Source organism: Bolinopsis microptera, chromosome 3 (assembly GCF_026151205.1).
Source record: "Bolinopsis microptera isolate Bmic1 chromosome 3, MBARI_Bmic_1.0, whole genome shotgun sequence".
NCBI classification, from domain to species: domain Eukaryota; kingdom Metazoa; phylum Ctenophora; class Tentaculata; order Lobata; family Bolinopsidae; genus Bolinopsis; species Bolinopsis microptera.
Window position 1 is genome coordinate 18492934 of NC_087074.1, and position 22248 is coordinate 18515181.

Genomic DNA, 22248 nt, shown 5'->3' on the forward strand with positions numbered 1-22248 from the left:
ACAATTGCCTGATTTACTATAATATGCATCTGTTGAAACCACATCATACAAAACATTGTATTAATGAAATTATGATTGATACATGGCACTCCTGAATTGTGATAATTATTTCTGATTTCACCCTGAATGTATTTATTAATTAATCCAGAATACTCTTCAGATGTCATGTTCTCACATAAAGACCGAAGTGAAGAACGAAGAAGAGGACTTGGAAAGCAAAACTGGAGGTTTTCTGTGTCCAGCATGCGGCGAACAACTTTTCTACGAGAAGTATTTCCTTGAACATATCAGGGAACGTCATTATAAGGCTGACCTACGAGTACAAGATGAGGAGCACAGTTTGTTACATGAGTTTGCTGGAGGTTCTGTTCATGACAATGGTCATGTTACAGAACAAGATGGTTGTTGTGTTGAAAATAAATGTGATGTTCTTAAATCAGAAGTAAAAACTGAGATGAGTGAATTCAATGGAGAGGCTGGAGGTTTTCTCTGCTCAGTTTGTGGGGAAAAATTTCTGGAGGAGGACAGTTTTATTAAGCATATCAATGATCACTTTAATAATTCTAGCAAACGAAAAAGGCCACGATGTGCTGAATTTCAAAATGACAGTGATAATACAGGATCTGGGATGAGTAATAGATCAGACAATTCTACCGTTTCTCAGGAGATTCCCAATTCTCCTGAAAATATTCGTGCTGGTGAAAAGCAGTTGAAATGTCCTGACTGTTCATATTCAACTACACGAAAAAGAACTCTTCGATATCACTTTACAACTCACTCCGGAGAGAAACCGTTCAAATGTTCAGATTGTTCGTATGCAACAGCTTATAAATCACGCCTTAAAAATCATATGATGACTCACTCTGGGGACAAACCATTTAAATGTTCAGATTGTTCGTACGCAACAGCTAAGACATCAGACCTAAAAAGACATATGAGTACTCACTCCGAAGAGAAACCGTTCAAATGCTCAGATTGTTCCTATACAGCTATACAGCAGCTCAGAAATCCCAACTCAAAGTACATATGATGTCTCACTCCGGAGAGAAACCATTTAAATGTTCAAATTGTTCCTATACAGCAGGTCTGAAATCAAGCCTCAAAAAACATTTGATAAAACACTCCGGAGAAAAACCATTTAAATGTTCAGATTGTTCGTATGCAACAACTCAAAAATCAAATCTACTTAGACACCAGAAAATTCATGATAGAGGAAGAACGCATTAGGTCGAAAAACTGTAGAAATTTTTGGAATGATCTTAATATATAATGCTGGCACACGATAATCGCGTCTTTTTGAACATAAAAATAGTCGTACCGGCAAATGTTTATTCAAAACACCATATTCTGGTGTAAAATACATTTGAATGTTCACTCTGTTCTAAAGCTGTAATAACAAATTCCTAATTACCAGATACGACTTACTCGACTTCGACTTAGGGCGGCTTCAACGTCCGAACAGAGATAGTTTTTTTCCATATCTGTCTATCCAGCATGAGTTTGTTCATCTCCTTTCTGTCGTCAAGCCCCGTGTCCTTCCGAAGGATGTCAATATATGTGAGGTGAGGTCTTCCCCTTCGACGATGTCCTTGAAGGGGTTCCCAGAAGAGAAGTTGATGACTCAATAGTTAACAGATATAATATGCTAATGAGAATTATGTAATATTAGAAATAATTATATTTAAAATTATACTGCTGGTTTAGGTTCTTTGCGAAATGTTTGTCTAAATCGTACTATACCATTATAGGATTGATAAAGAGTATTACAATTAACAATGTGCCAGCTTTTATTGTATTAGAGTATTAGGAATCTTATAGAGCAAGTTCTTATATTTACATAATATCTTCCTGTTTGTATCATGGTGTATAACTCTGTTTTATAGAAGATTAAGATTTTTGTATAATTGTTTTAGTAGCAATACTCAATAATGATGGACGTTTCCATTGTACTGTAAATTCAACTACAAGCAGTTTACATTTCTTCAATTGTCCGAGTAACTATATATAAGTATAATATTGTAATGCAAACATTGAAACCTGGTCATATAAAACATTTTATAAAACTAAAATTATGATTGATACACGGCCCTCCTGAATTATTACTGATTTCCAGTTCAACCTGAATGTATTTATTAATTAATCCAGAATACTCTTCAGATGTCATGTTCACACATAAAGACCGAAGTGAAGACCGAAGAAGAGGATTTGAGAAGCAAAACTGGCGGTTTTCTGTGTCCAGCATGTGGTGAACAACTATTTTACGAGAAGTATTTCCTTGAACATATCAGGGAACGTCATTATAAGCCTGACCTACGAGTACAAGATGAGGAGCACAGTTTCTTACATGATTTTGCTGGAGGTTCTGTTCATGAAAATGGTCATGTTACAGAACAAGATGGTTGTTGTAGTCAAATTAAATGTGGTGTTCTTAAATCAGAAGTAAAAACTGAGCATAGTGAATTCAATGGAGAAGCTGGAGGCTTTCTCTGCTCAGTTTGTGGGGAAACATTTCTGGAGGAGGACAGTTTTATTAAGCATATAAATGATCACTTTAATAATTCTAGCAAACGAAAAAGGCCACGATGTGCTGAATTTCAAAATGACAGTGATAATACAGGATCTGGGATCAGTAATAGATCAGACAATTCTACTGTTTCTCAGGAGATTCCCAATTCTCCTGAAAATATTCGTGCTGGTGAAAAGCAGTTGAAATGTCCTGACTGTTCATATTCAACTACACGAAAAAGAACTCTTCGATATCACTTAATAACTCACTCCGGAGAGAAACTGTTCAAATGCTCAGATTGTCTTTATGCAACAGCTTATAAATCACGCCTCAAAAATCATATGGTGACTCACTCTGGGGACAAACCATTTAAATGTTCAGATTGTTCATACGCAACAGCTAAGACATCAGACCTAAAAAGACATATGAGTACTCACTCCGAAGAGAAACCGTTCAAATGCTCAGATTGTTTCTATACAGCAGCTCAGAAATCCCAACTCAAAGTACATATGATGTCTCACTCCGGAGAGAAACCATTTAAATGTTCAAATTGTTCCTATACAGCAGGTCTGAAATCAAGCCTCAAAAAACATTTGATGAAACACTCCGGAGAAAAACCATTTAAATGTTCAGATTGTTCGTATGCAACAACTCAGAAATCACACCTCAAAGTACATCTGATGACTCACTCCGAAGAGAAACCGTTCAAATGCTCAGATTGTTCCTATACAGCAGCTCAGAAATCCCAACTCAAAGTACATATGATGTCTCACTCCGGAGAGAAACCATTTAAATGTTCAAATTGTTCCTATACAGCAGGTCTGAAATCAAGCCTCAAAAAACATTTGATGAAACACTCCGGAGAAAAACCATTTAAATGTTCAGATTGTTCGCATGCAACAACTCAAAAATCAAATCTACTTAGACACCAGAAAATTCATGATAGAGGAAGATCTCATTAGGTCGAAAAACTGTAGAAGTTTTTGGAATGATCTTAATATATGCTGGCTCACGATAAGCATATTCCGACAGAAACGCAACCAAGGGTGTTAACAGTTCCAGATTTGGGACTTTTACGTTTGTGTGTAATGTCTGCAAGACACACTCTGAACAGAACTCCGCAGTCAGTGCTGAAAGTAAAGTCGACCTGATTGACAGGCGAGTAGATAATCTGACCCAATCTATGGAGGACATGAAGGGTTTACTTATGAAAGTTGTGAATATGAAAACATCTCCAGACATAACTGAAATTTCTTCTCCTTCATCTCCAGCACCAGTTGCCCCTTCATATCGCTCTGTATTAATCATGTCCAGCAAAACACCAGAAAATCAAGATCAAGATCGCAAAGATGTTGACAAAATCATCAAAGACAACGCCATTCATGCTGACAAACGGTATGTCAACAAGAAAGGGGAAATTGTGGTTGTGTGTCCGACAACGGCTGACAGGGAAAATCTTGTCAAGAAAGTATCCCAGCAACTTCCAGAAATAAAAACGCACCAGCCACCAGAACGTTTGCCCACAATCTCTGTTGCTAACCTTGCTGATAATTATTCTGAAGAAGATCTAGAAGACCTGATCCTTCAAGCTCACCCCAACATTAAGGCATTAAAATCCCAGGGTGAAACATTTTCCGTACTAAAAGTTAAACCTCAGATCAAAAACAGCAGCAAGCATCAAGCTACTATACGAGTTAGTAACAATATCAGGAAAATCATAGAACAACAGGGAGATCGGCTATACATCAGTTCGTTTAGTTGCAAAGTTTATGATCAATTTCATGTAAAACGATGCAACAAATGCCAAGGTTTTGGACACTACAGGTCGGAGTGTGAATCAGAAAAAGCTATTTGTGGTTATTGTTCCAAGAATCATACGTCAGAAGATTGTCCAGAAAAGAAAACTAATAGTCTTATCCCATGCTGCATTAACTGCTCTAAGGGCAAGTATCGGGATGAAAGTAACACACACACGGCATTTGATAGGACATGTCCAGCTTATGTTGCTGAACAGCAGCATCTCCGCAAAACTATCAATTACTACAGTTCAAAAAACTTGTAAGCAGTGGTCTGAAATCCTCTCCGACAGAGATTCTTGGCTGTTGCTGGAATGTGAGATCTCTCAATAATAAGATTCAACCAATCATGGAATCTATAATCGACCAAAGAATCTCTGTCCTTTTTGTCACTGAGACTTGGCTCACCAGCATGAAGAATGATGTTACTGCTACCATCAAGTCTTACGGCTATAACTTGATTCACTACATCAGGAAAGACTCCGTTAAATGCAGAGGCGGAGGAGTTGGAATTATTTACAATTCAAGTGATTTGAACCTTACTCCTGTGTTTGATAAGTGTGGAGATACGTTTGAAGCAGTTTTAGGCAAATTTCGGGACTCATCGGGTGATACTGTCCTCTGTGCTTGTGTTTACCGACCAGGGTCATTGACTGATGTATTATTTGAAGATTTGGATGAGTTTATTGGGAACATATTCATGAAATACAAGAAGTTTTTAATCTGTGGTGATCTTAATATTCATTTGGATGAACATAAATCAAGAAACACGGCCAAACTGACTGAAGTATTGGCCAGCTATGGACTGCATCAATACGTGAGAGATCCAACTCACAACAAAGGACATATTCTGGATGTTGTAATCTCCTCCCATCAGATAGTCAATCCAAAGAGTGTCACAGTAAACTCGCACACCTCGGAAATGTTCCCAAACTGTGACCATTTCCCGGTTACTTTTAGCCTCACAAAAACAGTTGCAAGCAATCTCAACAAGAAAAAAGTTATCACATTCAGAAATGTCAAAGAAATTGACAAAAATTGTTTTGCGGATAATCTTGCTGAGGAATTGGTTACTGTAATGGATCCTGAGGGTCTATCACAAGCTGAAATGCCGTCATTTGAAAGCCGCATCAGCCTATACAACTCTAAGTGCCTAACTGTGCTGAATAACCATGCTCCTCTCCTCACAAAGGAAATCAAAGAACGTAAGTATGCCCCTTGGTTCGATGGTGAATATAAAGCACTTAGAAGCCAAAGAAGAAAAGCCGAGACAAAGTGGAAAATCTCCGGATCTTTAACTGACAAGAAACACTATGAATCAATCAGAGAGCAGTGCACAGAACTCTCAGACAGGAAGAAACATGAGTTTTTCAAAGTCGAATTCATAAAGCATTCCTATTCTTCTAAGAGTCTTTTTAGATTTGTGGACACCTTTCTTGATCGGGATAAAAGCATTGTGTTGCCTTCGTCGGAGTCTCTCAAGGACACAGTCGAAAACTTTAACGTATATTTTCAGGAGAAAATAAAGGCAATACGTAATAACTTTGATCATGTGGAGTCTGACGATCAAACGCCCTCTTACTGCGGAGAAAAACTAGCTGAGTTCTCTCCAACTACTCTAGAAGAACTAGAGGAGATAATCAAGGCATCTGAGATCAAGTCTTCTTCAATTGACCCTCTACCTGCAAACATCTTTAAAGAAAACCTTGAGGTTCTACTACCCGTCTTAGTTGACATAGTAAATGCTTCATTATCTTCTGGCAGTATTGATGGCGCTAAACTAGCTCATATCACACCCCTGATCAAGGGCCAGGGATTAGATAGTGATAATCTCAAGAATTACAGACCAATATCTAACCTCAGTTTTGTGGGCAAGTTGATAGAAAGAGTAGTGCTCAGGCGTCTAAATGAACATCTAGAAAACAACAACCTGAACATCCCACAGCAGTCTGGATACAAATCAAAACACAGCACCGAGACTCTGCTTGTGAGAGTTGTTAACGATCTGCTCATTGCATCTACAGAAAGCAAGGCAACTGTTGTTCTTCTCCTAGATCTCAGTGCCGCTTTTGATACAGTTGACCACTGCAATTTTAACACACATGGAAACTACTGAACATCCTCAGAAATGAGTTGGGAATAACAGGGACAGCTTGGAAATGGTTCAGCAGCTTCCTCACAGGTAGATGTCAAACGATTAAAGTTGGAAATGAGGAATCTTATGAGATAGTGATTAAGTTTGGAGTCCCACAGGGCTCTGTGCTGGGTCCGGTCCTGTTCAACATCTACATTCGCTCTTTGTACTCAGCAGCACATGATTTGAACTTCTCCATCCAGGGTTACGCCGACGATCATCAGCTGTATAAAAGTTTCAAGCCAAACGAGGAGCCCACCGTCCTTATCAACGATGTTCCCAAATGTTTCCAAGAAATTAATGACTGGATGAAAAAACATTATCTACAGCTCAATGCAGGAAAAACTGAGATTCTTGTTTTTGGGACACCGTTTGTTCTCCAGCAGCTGTCTATAGGGGGCGTGTTTGTTAACTCTGAGACGTGTGTCAGGCTGTCACCTGTTGCAAAGAACCTCGGATTTCGTCTCGACTCTCAACTAAACTTTGGTGAGCAAATCAAGCAACTTAAAACATCGTGCTTTCTGAAACTAAGAGACCTTGCTAAGATGAAAACATTTCTCACAACCAAACAGATGGGGACACTGACTCAAGCAATTGTAATCTCATCGCTTGACTACTGCAATGCGCTTTACTATGGTTGTAGTCAAGCCTCAATTACGCAGCTGCAGAACATTCAAAACCGAGCATGCCGTCTGGTTTTTGGATTAAAGAAGAGAGACTCAGTCGAGGAGAAGCTTAAATCCCTTCATTGGCTCAAGGTGAAGGAGAGGATTGAGTTTAAGTTATGTCTACTGATTTTCAAAGCAGTCAATGGTGTTGCTCCTGCATATCTGTGTGATCTAGTAACATTTGTTAGTTCGAGTAGCAGAAGAACTTCCTCCTTACACCTACCTGTTGGATCTACAAGATCGCACCCAAGAGCGTTTCAGACTGTTGCTCCGAAAATCTGGAACCAACTACCAATTAATATTAAGACTTGTTCTGATGTTGATCTGTTCAAAACATTATTAAAAACTCACCTGTTTAAGAAAAGTTATGGCATGAGCGATTAATTGACAATATAATTTTATGTTATTTGCTTAAACTGTTTAGGATGCAACCTAATGTCATGATCTTTTTGAACTTATTAGCAATTAGACTGTTAGCTCGCTTCATAAGCATGTCATCTTCGTTCCAAAACTTTTTATGTCCTATGCATACACTCCTTGATAGTTATCTTGATCTAGTATCTTTGTTTCACACAATAGAGCATAAGTTTTGTGGTTTATCCACTGGGCTTAGAGTTTGTGTATAAGCTACCAAATTTTATTATTATTATTTATAATCGCGTCTTTTTGAACATAAAAATAATCGTACTGGCGAATGTTTATTCAAAACACCATATTCTGGTGTAAAATACATTTAAATGTTCACTCTGTTCTTATGCTGTAACAACAAATTCCTAATTACCAGACATAATATGCTAATGAGAATTATGTAATATTAGAAATAATTGTATTTAAAATTATACTGCTGGTTTAGGTTCTTTGCGATATGTTTGTCTAAATCGTACTATACCATTATATGATTTATAATGAGTATTACAATGAACAATCTGCCAGCTTTTATTGTATTAGGTATCTTATAGAGCAACTTATAATTACATAATATTGTCCTGTTTGTATCATGGTGTATAATTCTGTTTTATTGAAGATTAAGATATTTGTATAATTTGTTTAGTAGCAATACTCAATGATTATTGACGTTTCCATTGTACTGTAAATTCAATTACAAGTAGTTTCCATTTCTACGATTGTCTGAGTAACTATTATATTATAATGCGACCATTGAAACCTGGTCATATAAAACATTGTATAATACTAAAATTATGATTGATACACCGCACTCCTGAATTATTACTGATTTCCAGTTCAACCTGAATGTATGTATTAATTAATCCAGAATAATCTTCAGATGTCATGTTCTCACATAAAGACCGAAGTGAAGACCGAAGAAGAGGATTTGAGAAGCAGAACTGGAGGTTTTCTGTGTCCAGCATGTGGTGAACAACTTTTATACGAGAAGTATTTCCTTGAACATATCAGGGAACGTCATTATAAGCCTGACCTGCAAGTACAAGATGAGGAGCACAGTTGGTTACATGAGTTTGCTGGAGGTTCTGTTCTTGAAAATGGTCATGTTACAGAACAAGATGGTTGTTGTGTTCAAAATAAATGTGATGTTCTTAAATCAGAAGTAAAAACTGAGCAGAGTGAATTCAATGGAGAGGTTGGAGGTTTTCTCTGCTCAGTTTGTGGGGGAAAATTTCTGGAGGAGGACAGTTTTATTAAGCATATCAATGATCACGTTAATAATTCTAGCAAACGAAAAAGACCACTATGTACTGAAGTACAAAATGACAGTGATAATACAGGATCTGGGATGAGTAATAAATCAGACAATTCTACCGTTTCTCAGGAGATTCCCAATTCTCTTGAAGATAGTCTTGCTAGTGAAAAGCAGTTAAAATGTCCTGATTGTTCATATTCAACTACACGAGAAAGAACTCTTCAATATCACTTAACAACTCACTCCGGAGAGAAATCATTCAAATATTCAGATTGTTCGTCTGCAGCAGGTCTGAAATCACACCTCAAAAAACATGTGAAGACTTTCTCCGGAGAGAAAACATTTAAATGTCCAGATTGTTCGTTTGCAGCATGTCTGAAATCAAACCTTAACAGACATATTATGAGTACTCACTCCGGAGAAAAATCATTCCAATGTTCAGATTGTCCGTATGCAGCAGATTTGAAAGCAAACCTCAATGAACATCTGAAGACTCACTCCGGAGATAAATCATTCAAATGTTCAGATTGTTCGTATGCAGCAGATTTGAAATCAAACCTCAATGAACATCTGAAGACTCACTCCAGAGCTAGAGATAAATTATTCAAATGTTCAGATTGTTCGTATACAGCAGTTCTAAAATCAGACATTAAAAGACATTATATGAATACTCACTCCGGAGTGAAAACATTTAAATGTCCAGATTGTCAGTATGCAGCAGCTTTTATATCACACCTCAAAAAACATCTGATGACTCACTCTGGAGAAAAACCATTTAAATGTTAAGATTGTTCGTATGCAACAGGTCTGAAATCAAACCTCAAAGAACATCTGAAGACTCACTCCGGAGAGAAACCATTTCAATGTTCAAAATGTTCGTATGCAACAGCTTTTAAATCAACAGCTTTTAAATCAGGCCTCAAAAGACATATGAATATTCACTCAAGAAACTAGAAATAACTCATTTCGGCCAAAAAGCTGTACATGTTTTCGGAATGATCGTAATCGTATCTTTTTGAACACCACCTAAGTACGTTCTGCACACTTCATCGAAGTAGTCTTGTCAAACATCAAAGAACACATATTTCGGCGAAAAACTATTTGAATGTTAAATCAGTTCTTTAGTTGAACTTCAGTTTTGAAGGTTCTTTGCGATATCTTTGTTTAATCTATAATTATACCATAATATGATTAATAATTAGTATGAAATATCGGGTGGTTTCCAATGTTGAAAAATGGTGAAACATGGTGTAATTTTATGATTTGAAAACTCGATTCACCATAAAAATCATTCACCATTTTGCACCATTTTTCACCATTTGAATGTTTTGCTTTCGAAATATCAAATTGAAATATTAAATGCGTATTCTGATACTATATGACGATACCGAGCGCTTAGTTTCGATGTACCTTACTCGCCATGATCACCAAAAGCTACCACTTTTGATGTAATTTGCTCTCCATAATCACCAAAAGTTACCATTTTCAAAGTTCATAATCGCCATGTCTACCATTTAAGTTACTAGTGGCGATATTTCAAAACCCTTTTTTTGTCACAGAGCATCTTTGATGGCTTTGAGAGCCTACCAAGGTTTTTTATTTTATTCACCATAAATACTTTTGATCCCAGAATGTTGCCTATGACACGAACTAACTTCAGTGAAAAAATTATGTGGCCAGGTCATTCTTTGTAGGAGATATAATACAGGATTGAAGTTTTCGTCACAGAGCATCGGATAGAATTTTGCACTTTTGTATTTCTGTGCTCATCGCAAAATTCCATCCCAGCAACTTCAGACACGCCCATAAAAATTATTGATTCGTAAATTTTGGACCTTTTCCTAAATTTGAGTACCAAATTTAAGCTTCTGTCTCAAACTGTTAAAGGTTTACAGCCTTTAAAAAATTTCCGTATTTTGTCACAGAGCATCAGTGTCATTTTGTCACAGAGCATCGTATCAAATTTTGACAGATAATGACGACCTAACCAAGAAATTACCCATAGTATTGTTAAAGGGTATTAATGGATGTGCCTACATGCCAAATTTGGTCCTCTATCATAATAGAATCCTGAGTTATTGACTGAAAACGCTTAATTTTGACCAATTTCAGAGAAATTCTGAAAAAAGATCTTTATAGACTTATCTTCTATTGAAATTTTACCCAATCAGGTTCTTCTTAGAAGCAAACATGATTAAAAGACAAAAAGGGGCAATTGAATGAACACAATGCTCAATATTGATAAAAGATTTTCGTCACAGAGCATCAATTTTAAAATTTTAAGCCAAACATTTGCCATAGAAGCAGTTAATGTTATTTTAGGGATGTGATGACTTGAAAATCATAGAATATTACGATCAGGGTGTCTTCCACGAACAGTTTATGGTGTACTTAAGCATGACTTAAGTACAAATTTAAGTACAACCCTTCGTTTGTCGTCCACGAACTGAGTCTTAAGTACAAATTTTTGCTTAAGTCGCATGATTTAAGTTCCTACTTAAATATTTAAGTACGACTTTGGGAGTTAAACTTAGCGTGCACTTAAAGTTGCGTTAGCCTCCATATATGGTGCGTGTTGGAAGCGTAATTGTAATCGATACTTACTTAAGCCCCAAATTTACTTAAGAGTGGACTTAAATCAGGCAGATTTAAGTAAAAAGTTAAGACCAGTCCAAACCGCACTTAAGCTGTACTTAAGTCGAACTTAAATGTAAAATCGGATTTTGTGATCACTAAAATAGTGATTGAGGAACAGCAAACAGTTTCGAGGGTTTTAAAAACATATAAACCGTAAATTTTGAGTGTTTTTCAATAAGCTGAAGGGCTTAGTAACAGTTATCTTCAGTCATTATTTAGATGAACGAATCAATGACACATGTTCTAGCTTCCTGTCCCAATTTCAGAGCCTCAATTTTCACTGATGTCCTCGCAATGTCTGTATCTACTATCTACAGGGTAGTCCATATTCCTAGATCTGCAGTAATTATGCAGGAGTAGGACCATACAACTAAATATGATATTACATGCGGTACAATATTGCACCACCTGTCTTCTTGCAGAGACACCTAAACCTCGATTTCAGGACACCAATGGCTCTTTCTACAGTACATCTGCACTTTTTGTGTGCAACATTGTACCGTTTCTCTTTCGGAGTGAGATTTTCTTCAAGCAGTGGAACCATCATGATTTCTCGCTGGCCGTACCCCGAATCACCAAGAAGCTAACCCTTATTATAGTTTGGCCCTTGGCCCTTGGCTCTTGACAAAATCTTCGATCAAGGTCTTAACCCCACTTAAGTTCCAAATGGCTGAATCATGGATACTACCGGGCCAACGCACAACAGCGTCAGAAATTGCTCATTGATGTCACATATAACATGACAGTTGATAGCATGTCCCTCTTCCAAATAACTGGAAATGACATAATCAATAATACTAATAGAACCTGCCTGCCGCCTGGGTGTGCTCAATTTGGTTCCTACTTGCTATCACACCATTGGTTAGTGTGACCTGCGTTACCTCAGTCACGTGACAGTTAAGTATAACTCTGCATGATACCCGTTCGTGGACGACAGGTTTGTCCTAAATTTGTGTTTGCTTAAGTGTCTCTAGTTTCGTGGACAGCAGAAATTGTCGTACTTAAGCTAAGTGCGAACTTAGCTTAAGTTCAAAAGAGTTAAGTACAAGTTTCGTGGAGGAGGCCCAGGTACACATTTAAATCAAAATGAAGGATGCCATTGTTGAGAATTTGAGGAAACGACCTTAAAAATCTGATAACCGCAAATTCAAAATTTCAAATTCTAATTTTTTGGGGAAAAAGGGGGTTTTATGTTTGGTATGACTCAATTATGTTCTTCTGAGTTGTAAACAAATATTTTGGCACGAAATGAAGGCTGTGTGACGATTTTGTGTGATTTTTGGAATTTTTCGTCACAGAGCTTCATGACGTTGAAAGCCTATATATCTTTGGCTAGGTGCATAAGATAAATCCAAACTGTTGGTTACTCACTATTTGCACTCTACTGAGATAGGTTTTATGCATTTTAAAGGTTTAAAGTGATTCAGGTCACTCTGAGAAAACTTTTCTCGCCTTTTTTCGTCACAGAGCTTCATCAGCTTCTTTGAGGAGTCGCCTAGAAAAACCCATACACGGTGGACAAAATTTGAGATTTGCACAATCATCTGTAACATCTGAATATCCTATGACCAAAAAATTGGAGCTAGAAATCATTTTCACATCTCCTGGCATTCAATCAAACGAAATTTGAATTTTTCAGAAAAATTTCAGATTTTTGACTTCAATAAGCTACTAAAATTTTTCTGTTCCATATTTTTGCATAAAATTTGTTGATCCTGACCCTCAAAACATTTGTCTTATTATTATTATTATAAAACAGGATCTTACCGACAAAAATGATTCTTAAAAATACCTTAATGCGGTAAACTGTACCCTTGAAAAAGATTTTCCCAACATCTGTTGCATGCAGCTATATCTCTAATTTCGTTTAATTCATACAAGTTGTCCATTTGTAAATTTCTACTATTTAAATCACTTCTTAAAACCTATAACAAGTTCATTCTAGGTCTCCCCAATCTTCCAATGAATAAATTATCTGATTCAATAGCAAAAGAGAGAGCCGTTTGGGCTGGGGTGTTCTCCATACTCCTGAGAATGTGTCCAAACATCTTCCACCGCTGGTGTTCAATACGCTTGGATAACTTTTCAACTTTGCACCTTTCATACAATGCTTTGTTGCTTATCATACCTTTAGGCCATTTGATGTTTAAAATGGACCTGAGGTGTCTACGATGGAGTGTGTCCATTTTCTCCATGGTTGCTTTCTTAGGACTCCAACTATTCGAGTTGTAAATCAATACAGATACAACTTGAGCATCGTAGGTATAACCTCAGCTTTCTTTCAAGGGATATTTTCTTACCGGACAACCATACTTTTTCAAAGTTCTTAAAAGCAATCTCAGCTAGGATTCTCCTTCTTTGAATGTCCTTCTCAGTAAGGAACCTAGTGACTTGTTACTTCGCCATGGTTCGTTATTAGCTAATGGCTGACCGTTTGTCTACCAAATTAAACCGGAATTTATGGCCAAAGGGGGTTTCGAAATTTTGGCCTCTGTGCAACCGGTTTTGAAATATCGCCTAGTATTGATGTACTTTACTCGCCATTATATGATTGATTTAAATGTACTTACTTGTACTTGTACTTGATTAGGTCTCCTCAATCATTCGAGTGGCCTGCACCAATGAACTCCCGTTTGTGACGTATCATCTCCTTCCAAAGTTTGCGGTCACTAGCTATCTCGCTCGCTCCTTCTAGGTCTATGTCAGTGTTTCCTGTAAACGCTGCAGCATCTTCCAGCAAACATTTCCTCCAGTTCTTTCTTGGACGGCCCCTAGATCTTCTCCCATGGGCAGGGGTCCAATTAAGCAGGTACTTAGGAAGCCTAGTGTCTGGCATTCTGGTGACATGGCCAAACCAACGCAGGCGGTTTGCTCCTATGTACGTCTCTACTGGATTTATCTTTGCACGCTCCAGCATTTCAGTGTTTCTAACCCGATCGAGCCATCTTATCCTAAGTATTCTCCTCAAGCAACGCTGATGGAACACCTCAAAGCGATGTAGCTGCTTTTTGGTTGTGTTCCAAACCTCACTACCATATAACAATATTGTCAAAACCGCTGCCTTATAAATCCTGATCTTTGTATAAGACTGGATGTTGCGGTTTTTCCATATATTACTCAGTTGATTGAAGGCTCCGGAAGCTTTCTGAATCCTAGCTGACAGCTCACGGTCGATAGTACCGTCGCTGGAAATAATTGTACCTAAGTACGTAAAGTCACTAACTTGCTGCACTGGCGTGTCTTCAACAGTGATGTTCACTGTGGCTTCTTTCGTGTATGGCCGTTGAGAGGTTGCTTTACCAATGACCATAGCCTCAGTCTTTTTACCATTGATTCTAAGACCTCCCTGGGCACCATACATACACAAAAGGTCAATCGTTTCTTGAAGACCTTCCTCGCTGTTATCCAGTACAGCCATGTCATCTGCATAATCTGTATCTAACACAGTGATATCATCAACAAGCGGACTGATAGATCTTTGAAGAACCACTCCGTGGGACACCACTTTGTTGCTTTCTGTTCTCTCAGCAGCCACATTGAGGCAGACATTAAATGAGTATTACAATAAACAATCTGCCGGCTTTTATTGTATTAGGAATCTTATAGAGCAACTTATATTTACATAATATTGTCATGTTTGTATCATGGTACATAACTCTGTTTTATTGAAGATTTAGATATTTGTATAATTTGTTTAATAGCAATACTCAATAATGATGGACGTTTCCATTGTACTGTAAATTCAGTTGTACAAGTAGTTTCCATTTCTACAATTTTCCTAGTAACTATATAATGCAACCATTGAAACCTGATCAAATTAAACATTGTATAATACTAAAATAATGATTGATACACGGCCCTCCTGAATTATTACTGATTTCCAGTTCAACCTGAATGTATTTATTAATAAATCCAGAATTCTCTTCAGATGTCATGTTCTCACATAAAGACCGAAGTGAAGACCGAAGAAGAGGATTTGAGAAGTAAAACTGGAGGTTTTCTGTGTCCAGCATGTGGTGAACAACTTTTCTACGAGAAGTATTTCCTTGAACATATCAGGGAACGTCATTATAAGCCTGACCTACGAGTACAAGATGAGGAGCACAGTTTGTTACATGAGTTTGCTGGAAGTTCTGTTCATGAAAATGTTCATGTAACTACAGAACAAGATGGTTGTTGTGTTCAAAATAAATGTGATGTTCTTAAATCAGAAGTAAAAACTGAGCAGAGTGAATTCAATGGAGAGGCTGGAGGTTTTCTCTGCTCAGTTTGTGGGGAAACATTTTTAGAGGAGGACAGTTTTATTAATCATATCAATGATCACTTTAATAATTCTAGTAAACAAAAAAGACCACGATGTGCTGAATTTCAAAATGACAGTGATTATACAGGGTCTGGGATGAGTAATAAATCAGACAATTCTACCGTTTCTCAGGAGATTCCCAATTCTCCAGAAAATATTCGTGCTGGCGAAAAGCAGTTGAAATGTCCTGATTGTTCATATTCAACTACACGAAAAAGAACTCTTCAATATCACTTAACAACTCACTCCGGAGAGAAACCGTTCAAATGCTCAGATTGTTCGTATGCAACAGCTCGTAAATCAGACCTCAAAAAACATCAGAAGACTCACTCCGGAGAGAGACCATTTAAATGTTCTGATTGTTCCTATACAGCAGCTCAGAAATCAGACCTTAAAAGACATATAAGTACTCACTCCGGAGAGAAACCGTTCAAATGTTCAGATTGTTCGTATGCGACAGCTCGTAAATCACGCCTCAAAAATCATATGATGACTCACTCTGGAGACAAACCATTTAAATGTTCAGATTGTTCGTATGCAACAGCTGAGAAAGCAGACCTTAAAAGACATATGAGTACTCACTCCGGAGAGAAACCGTTCAAATGTTCAGATTGTTCGTATGCAGCAGGTCGGAAATCAGACCTCAAAAAACATCAGAAGACTCACTCCGGAGAGAGACCATTTAAATGTTCTGATTGTTCCTATACAGCAGCTCAGAAATCAGACCTTAAAAGACATATTAGTACTCACTCCGGAGAGAAACCGTTCAAATGTTCAGATTGTTCGTATGCGACAGCTCGTAAATCAAATCTACTAAAACACCAACAAATGCATGCTAGAAAAGTTTAACCCGGCATGAACAAACTGTTAATGTTATTACGGAATGATCATAATATAATATGCTGGTGAACAAAAAGTGTATCTTTTTGAACATGATCAAAAGACTCGTAATGGTGAAACCCTCCTTCCCCAATTTATAATCTGTTAAACATAACTATTGTGTTTCACTAGAGTAATCATTTAGAGACCTCCCCCTCTCCCTCCCCTAGTGATTATGAAATACATGTGAACCGGTGAACGACCCCTATGGAAACCCATTTTGTCAATTGAAATAATTAATAATATAATTGTACTTCAGTTTAAAAGGTTCTTTGCGATATCTTTGTGTAAATCCTATTTTAAATTCTATTTTAAATCCTATTTTGAATCCTATTTTGAATCCTATTTTTAATCCTAATTATAACACAATATGATTAATGATGAATATTACAATCTACTAGCTTCTATTAGAGATCCTATATTAAGTTATTATATTTACATATCGCCCTGTTTTTATCATGGTGTATAACTCTGTTTTTATAAAAGATTAAGATATCTGTATAATTTATATAGTAGCATTTAGCAATACTCAATACTGATGGACGTTTCAATTAAACCGCAATTTCAATTACAAGTAGTTTCCATTTCTACGATTGTCTGAGTAACTATTATATTATAATGCAACCATAGAAACCTGGCCATATAAAACATTTTATAATACTAAAATTATGATTGATACACGGCACTCCTGAATTATTACTGATTTCCAGTTCAACCTGAATGTATTTATTAATTAATCCAGAATACTCTTCAGATGTCATGTTCTCAAATAAAGACCGAAGTGAAGATCGAAGAAGAGGATTTGAGAAGCAAAACTGGAGGTTTTCTGTGTCCAGCATGTGGTGAACAACTTTTCTACGAGAAGTATTTCCTTGAACATATCAGGGAACGTCATTATAAGCCTGACCTGCAAGTACAAGATGAGGAGCACAGTTGGTTACATGAGTTTGCTGGAGGTTCTGTTCATGAAAATGGTCATGTTACAGAACAAGATGGTTGTTGTGTTGAAAATAAATGTGATGTTCTTAAATCAGAAGTAAAAACTGAGCAGAGTGAATTCAATGGAGAGGCTGGAGGTTTTCTCTGCTCAGTTTGTGGGGAAACATTTCTGGAGGAGGACAGTTTTATTAAGCATATCAATGATCACTTTAATAATTCTAGCAAACAAAAAAGACCACGATGTGCTGAATTTCAAAATGACAGTGATTATACAGGGTCTGGGATGAGTAATAAATCAGACAATTCTACCGTTTCTCAGGAGATTCCCAATTCTCCTGAAAATATTCGTGCTGGCGAAAAGCAGTTGAAATGTCCTGATTGTTCATATTCAACTACACGAAAAAGAACTCTTCAATATCACTTAACAACTCACTCCGGAGAGAAACCGTTCAAATGTTCAGATTGTTCGTTTGCAACAGGTTTGAAATCAAACCTTAACAGGCATATGACTACTCACTCCGGAGAGAAACCGTTCAAATGTTCAGATTGTTGGTATGCGACAGCTCGTAAATCACGCCTCAAAAATCATATGATGACTCACTCTGGAGACAAACCATTTAAATGTTCAGATTGTTCGTATGCAGCAGCTGAGAAATCAGACCTTAAAAGACATATGAGTACTCACTCCGGAGAGAAACCGTTCAAATGTTCAGATTGTTCGTATGCAGCAGGTCGGAAATCAGACCTCAAAAAACATCAGAAGACTCACTCCGGAGAGAGACCATTTAAATGTTCAGATTGTTCCTATACAGCAGCTGAGAAATCAGACCTTAACAGGCATATGACTACTCACTCCGGAGAGAAACCGTTCAAATGTTCAGATTGTTCGTATGCGACAGCTCGTAAATCACGCCTCAAAAATCATATGATGACTCACTCTGGAGACAAACCATTTAAATGTTCAGATTGTTCGTATGCAACAGCTGAGAAATGAGACCTTAAAAGACATATAAGTACTCACTCCGGAGAGAAACCGTTCAAATGTTCAGATTGTTCGTATGCGACAGCTCGTAAATCACGCCTCAAAACACATCTGATGACTCATTCTGGAGACAAACCATTTAAATAGTTAAATGTTAAGATTGTTCGTATGCAGCAGGTCTGAAATCAAATCTACTAAAACACCAACAAATACATGCTAGAAAAGTTTAACCCGGCATGAACAAACTGTTACTGTTATTACGGAATGATCATAATATAATATGCTGGTGAACAAAAAGTGTATCTTTTTGAACATGATCAAAAGACTCGTAATGGTGAAACCCTCCTTCCCCAATTTATAATCTGTTAAACATAACTATTGTGTTTCACTAGAGTAATCATTTAGAGACCTCCCCCTCTCCCTCCCCTAGTGATTATGAAATACATGTGAACCGGTGAACGACCCCTATGGAAACCCATTTTGTTAATTGAAATAATTATTAATATAATTGTACTTCAGTTTAAAAGGTTCTTTGCGATATCTTTGTGTAAATCCTATTTTAAATTCTATTTTAAATCCTATTTTTAATCCTATTTGTAATCCTATTTTTAATCCTAATTATAGCACAATATGATTAATGATGAATATTACAATCTACTAGCTTCTATTAGAGATCCTATATTAAGTTATATTTACATATCGCCCTATTTTTATCATGGTGTATAACTCTGTTTTTATAAAAGATTAAGATATCTGTATAATTTATATAGTAGCATTTAGCAATACTCAATACTGATGGACGTTTCAATTAAACCGCAATTTCAATTACAAGTAGTTTCCATTTCTACGATTGTCTGAGTTACTATATTATAATGCAACCATTGAAACCTGGTCATAAAAAAAACATTTTATAATACTAAAATTATGATTGATACACGGCACTCCTGAATAATTACTGATTTCCAGTTCAACCTGAATGTATTCATCAATTAATCCAGAATACTCTTCAGATGTCATGTTCTCACATAAAGACCGATGTGAAGACCGAAGAAGAGGATTTAAGAAGCAAAACTGGAGGTTTTCTGTGTCCAGCATGTGGTGAACAACTATTTTACGAGAAGTATTTCCTTGAACATATCAGAGAACGTCATTATAAGCCTGACCTACGAAGCTACGAGTACAAGATGAGGAGCACAGTTTGTTACATGAGTTTGCTGGAAGTTCTGTTCATGAAAATGTTCATGTTACAGCACAAGATGGTTGTTGTGTTCAAAATAAATGTGATGTTCTTAAATCAGAAGTAAAAACTGAGCAGAGTGAGTTCAATGGAGAGGCTGGAGGTTTTTTCTGCTCAGTTTGTGGGGAAACATTTCTGGAGGAGGACAGTTTTATTAAGCATATAAATGATCACTTTAATAATTCTAGCAAACGAAAAAGGCCACGATGTGCTGAATTTCAAAATGACAGTGATAATACAGGATCTGGGATCAGTAATAGATCAGACAATTCTACCGTTTCTCAGGAGATTCCCAATTCTCCTGAAAATATTCGTGCTGGTGAAAAGCAGTTGAAATGTCCTGACTGTTCATATTCAACTACACGAAAAAGAACTCTTCAATTTCACTTAACAACTCACTCCGGAGAGAAACCGTTCAAATGCTCAGATTGTCTTTATGCAACAGCTCATAAATCACGCCTCAAAAATCATATGATGACTCACTCTGGGGACAAACCATTTAAATGTTCAGATTGTTCGTACGCAACAGCTAAGACATCAGACCTAAAAAGACATATGAGTACTCACTCCGAAGAGAAACCGTTCAAATGCTCAGATTGTTCCTATACAGCAGCTCAGAAATCCCAACTGAAAGTACATATGATGTCTCACTCCGGAGAGAAACCATTCAAATGTTCAGATTGTTCGCATGCAGTAGCTTTTAAATCAGAGCTCACAAGACATCTGCTGACTCACTCCGGAGAGAAACCATTCAAATGTCCAGATTGTTCGTATGCAACAGCTCATAAATCACACTTCAAAAGACATATGAATATTCATTCTAGAAACTAGAAAAAACTCATTTCGGCCAAAAACTGTACAAGTTTTTGGAATGATCATAATCGCATCTTTTTGAAGACCACCTAAGTTCATTCTGCACAGTTCATCGAAGTAGTCTTTTCAAACATCAGTGAACCCATATTTCGGCGAAAAACTATTAATGAATGTTAAAAATCGGTTCTTTAGTTAAACTTTGGTTTTTGAAGGTTCTTTGCATATTATATGCAAAGAAGATATTTTTGTTTATACTTATTGTACCATATGATTAATAAAAAGTATGAATATCGGGTTGGTTGCAATGTTGAAAAATGGTGAAATTTTACGATTTGAAATCTCGATTCAACATAAAAATTATTAACCATTTTGCACAATTTTTCACCATTTGAATGTTTTGCTTTCGAAATATCAAATTGAAATATTTAATGTGTATTCTGGTACTCTACGACGTAACCAAGAGCTCAATTTCGATGTTCTTTACTCTCCCCATGATCACCAAAAGGCAAAAGCTACCACTTTTGATGTACTTTGCTCTCCATGATCACCAAATATTACTATTTTCAAAGTTCCAAATCGCCATATTCAGTAAAAGATAAAAGTTACCAGTATCAATGTACTGTTCTCATCATGTTCAGTGTTCACTAAAAGTTGCCCTTTTTCATATAAAACATTGTATAATACTAAAATTATGATTGATACACGGCACTCCTGAATTATTACTGATTTCCAGTTCATCCTGAATGTATTTATTAATTAATCCAGAATACTCTTCAGATGTCATGTTCTCACATAAAGACCGAAGTGAAGACCGAAGAAGAGGATTTAAGAAGCAGAACTGGAGGTTTTCTGTGTCCAGCATGTGGCGAACAACTTTTCTACGAGAAGTATTTCCTTGAACATATCAGGGAACGTCATTATAAGCCTGACCTACGAGTACAAGATGATGTGCACAGTTTGTTACATGAGTTTGCTGGAGGTTCTGTTCTTGAAAATAGTCATGTTACAGAACAAGATGGTTGTTGTGTTCAAAATAAATGTGATGTTCTTAAATCAGAAGTAAAAACTGAGCAGAGTGAATTCAATGGAGAGGCTGGAGGCTTTCTCTGCTCAGTTTGTGGGGAAAAATTTCTGGAGGAGGACAGTTTTATTAAGCATATCAATGATCACTTTACTAATTCTAGCAAACGAAAAAGACCGAGATATGCTGAATTTCAAAATGACAGTGATAATACTGGATCTGGGATAAGTAATAGATCAGACAATTCTACTGTTTCTCAGGAGATTCCTAAGTCTCCTGAAAATATTCGTGCTGGTGAAAAGCAGTTGAAATGTCCTGATTGTTCATATTCAACTACACGAAAAAGAATCTTTCAATATCAATTAACAACTCAATCCAAAGAGAAACTGTTCAAATGTCCAGATTGTTCGTGTACAACAGCTTATAAATCAGACCTTAAAAGACATATGAATACTCACTCCGAAGAGAAATCATTCATATGTTTAAAATGTTCTTATGCAGCAGCTTTAAAATCAAATCTACTAAGACACCAGAAAATTCATGATAGTCATCTGATGAATCACTCAAGAGAAAAACCATTAAGATGTCCAGATTGTTCGTATACAACAGCTCATAAATCACACCTCAATGTACATCTGATGACTCACTACGGAGAGAAGCCATTTCAATGTTC

General features: G+C 36.8%; 1 protein-coding gene across 1 annotated transcript; it reads left to right on the forward strand.

The window, feature by feature from the left end:
• The first annotated feature begins 15330 nt into the window (after positions 1-15330).
• On the forward strand, positions 15331-16949 carry LOC134813117 (gastrula zinc finger protein XlCGF7.1-like). The gene has a single exon (XM_063820803.1). The coding sequence runs from the start codon at positions 15801-15803 to the stop codon at positions 16551-16553; it is 753 nt and encodes a 250-aa protein (XP_063676873.1). The 5' UTR covers positions 15331-15800; the 3' UTR covers positions 16554-16949.
• The last annotated feature ends 5299 nt before the right edge of the window (positions 16950-22248 follow it).

Coding starts and splice junctions, on each gene's coding strand:
- LOC134813117 (XM_063820803.1), top strand. CDS start 15,801: ATGAGTAATAAATCAGACAATTCTACCGTTTCTCAGGAGATTCCCAAT.